This window comes from Bacillus rossius, chromosome 1 (genome assembly GCF_032445375.1).
Source record: "Bacillus rossius redtenbacheri isolate Brsri chromosome 1, Brsri_v3, whole genome shotgun sequence".
Classification (NCBI taxonomy): Eukaryota; Metazoa; Arthropoda; class Insecta; order Phasmatodea; family Bacillidae; genus Bacillus; species Bacillus rossius.
In genome coordinates this window covers 88571495-88574613 of record NC_086330.1, presented here as the reverse complement: position 1 = coordinate 88574613, position 3119 = coordinate 88571495, and the positions used below count along the sequence as shown (strand labels likewise).

Here is a 3119-nt window from a genome sequence, read left to right as displayed (position 1 = left end):
AAAATGCACGTTTTATATGCCATAAAAAAAACATTGGTGTGCTAAAACAAAATGAATGCAAACAAAACAAATATCGTAGCAGGACTGTATTTGATACGGGGGAGTTTAGACTAGGAAATCAAATTTGTATAAATGAGTGCATACGTATTAGTCCGCGGCAATTATTATATAGTTATCGATGGTTTTCATGCATTCCACGCGGCACAAACATATTATGAATTTTTAAACTTAAGTACAGTCAAGTGCCCATACTTGGGACATATCCCTAATTTGGGACAATTTGGGATGATTGATTTTTCATATTGGCATACCTGATAGCACTCTGTCAGTCTGTAACAGAAATGTTTACTTTGTAGTGGGGATGTGTAGCTATCACATGGTGTGTGTATATAAAGATTTGGTACACTCTTAGAGGTAAGTTAAATTGTTTTTTACTTGGTTATAAAAACTACTTTTTTCTTGCCTGAATAACTTTGGTTTCACAAGCTATCATTGTAATTTCTGACACATGTTGTATAGCAATTCATTATGTCTGATATGTCGTTTAGCCAGTTTAGTAAGGCATATATTGTTTATGTAATCCATTTTATACTTGTAAAAATATTTACAGAAACATGTACATGGGTTCTTAACTTGGGACAGTGTCCCAAGTTAGGTTACTAAAAAAATAATGTTTGTTTTGAGGTTAAGTTAAAATGTTTTGTTTATTTCAGATTCTGTATGGATCACTGAGGAAATATGGCTACAGCTGTTAAAAAAGTTTATCATAATTTTGACCAAGACACTCTTGAACGTGCTGCTAAAGCTGTTAATGATGGCATGAGTTATAGAAAAGCAGAACAAAAATTTGGAGTCCCTAAATCATCCATACAACGCAAAGTTAAAAATGTACAGCAACATCCATATGGTCGCCCTCCTGTTTTGAGTGAAACAGAAGAAAAGCAGATCGCTGAATACTTGGCTTTGGCAGGGGAGTGGGGATTTCCCCTTACAGCTTTTGACATCAGATGTATAATCAAAAAATACCTGGACAAGAAGGGCATGGTCGAACCTCGTTTCAAAAACAATTTGCCAGGAAAAAAGTGGATTAAATGTTTTCTGGCCAGGCAGTGTGTGCAATTGAAATATAGAATGTGTACTAACATTAAAAGATCCCGGGCGGCAGTTACTCCTGAAGCTATACAGACATACTTCGAGGAATTGTCTGTTTCACTGGCAGATGTTCCAGCAGAAGCTATACTGAACTACGATGAGACGAGTATGCAGGACAACCCTGGACAGGCTAAAGTGGTTGTAAGAAGAAAATGTAAACATCCAGAAAGAATAATTGATTTCACTAAGTCAACTTTTTCTGTAATGTTTTCCGGTTCAGCTAGTGGTGTGGCACTTCCACCCTATGTGGTGTACAAGGCTGAGAACTTATATGACACATGGACTGAAGGTGGACCCCCTGGCACAAGATATAATAGGAGCAAATCAGGTTGGTTCGAGGGCAATATATTTCAGGATTGGTTCCTAACAATTGCTCTACCTTACCTCAAACGGTTAGGTGATGGGCCAAAAGCTGTCATAGGTGATAATTTGGCCAGCCATATTTCTGCAACAATTCTGAAATTATGTGTTGACAACAACATTCGTTTCATTATGCTGCCACCCAACAGCACCCACATATGTCAACCCTTGGATTTGGCTTTTTTTAGCCCTCTTAAAACAGCATGGCGGAAGCAGTTGACTGAATGGAAGATGAAAAACAAGGGGTCAGTAAGAAAAGATCAGTTCCCTAGGCTTTTGAAAAAGACTTTGGATGCCATTGGTGATAACATTTCCACAAATTTGAAATCTGGATTTAAGAAGAGTGGCATTTTCCCTGTGGACAAGCAGAAGGTTCTTGAAAGCTTGCCAAGCACATCATCTGCAAATGAAAGTGATGTAGTAACTGCTACAGTAGCATTGAAGTCTTCATTTGAGGCATTCTTACAACAATCACGTGAAAAAGAAACAGGTGTAAAGCAAAGAAAGAAAAAGTTAATCGTGAATGCGGGGAAAAGCTTGGCTGCACAAGATGTTCTAGATGAATTGCAGAAACGTTCACAGCCAAAAAGTAAACAAACCACAAAGCAGCAGATAAACACGGGTGAGAAGGAAAAGTCCAAAGTGAAGAAAAAGAGAGGTTTGTGTCAAAATATTTTAAAACAATCAGTTAAGAAAATGAAAATGAAGCAGAAAAGTGACACTTCTGAAGACAGTGATTGCGAAATTTCTCTACATGATAGTAACTCGTCATTCGGTGAAGATTTCTCGACACTGTTTGATGATGACATTCAAGAAATGCTAGAGAGGGAAACATTAAGTGAGCAGAAAATGGTTTATGAAGATGTTGAACCAATAGAAACTGTTGATATTTGTGGACAACAAGCAGCGACCTCCATGAAAGAAAATGATTTTGTTGTTGTTGAAGTTACTTATGACAAAGGGAAAAAATATGAATGTAAGAAAGTGTTCATTGGCAAAATTGTAGACAAGAAAAATTCAAGATACAAAGTAAGCTATATGAGAAACTATTTAGGATCAAAAGACGTGTTTGTTTTCCCAACTGTAGAGGATATCGAAGATGGTGTTCCTATTCACAGGATTAAAAAGGTGATCACACCCCAGAGCGAAAATAGAGGACGATTCAAGTTTCTTTTTTGAAATGCATTTTGATGCAGAGTTCCTCCTATCAAAAAGACTGGAAAAAAAGACTGAAATGTTACATAACTGTTTTGTTTATATGTAAGCAAAGCTATTGAAATATTAATACTAGGCTATATTTATTATCAAATAATTGTTGTTTAGTGAATAGTCATGTTGGGTGTCTAGATGTATCTCCAACCATTACTTTATAGCCTACTTTGTAAGCCATTCTTTTTTAAACAAAATTATGTTGTCCTATGTTAAATTACAGGCTTCTTAGCATGGTACACTGTGTGAAACACATGATGTCCCAAGTTAGGGGTAGTGGTTCCTTACTTGGGACAACACTGTTTTTCACTGGTGGGGAGGAGAGGGAAAGCTTTTTCGAAAAAACATTTAATTATTCAAAAAGTACTAAAGTCCTTCAGAAACAAGTCATGCACTAT

At 36.6% G+C, this 3119-nt stretch overlaps 1 protein-coding gene across 1 annotated transcript; it reads left to right on the top strand.

The window, feature by feature from the left end:
* The first annotated feature begins 232 nt into the window (after positions 1–232).
* Positions 233–2790, top strand: LOC134539411 (uncharacterized). The gene is made up of 2 exons (XM_063381431.1): positions 233–414; positions 714–2790. Exon 2 carries the CDS (start codon positions 739–741, stop codon positions 2689–2691), a length of 1953 nt encoding a protein of 650 aa, XP_063237501.1. The 5' UTR covers positions 233–414; positions 714–738; the 3' UTR covers positions 2692–2790.
* The last annotated feature ends 329 nt before the right edge of the window (positions 2791–3119 follow it).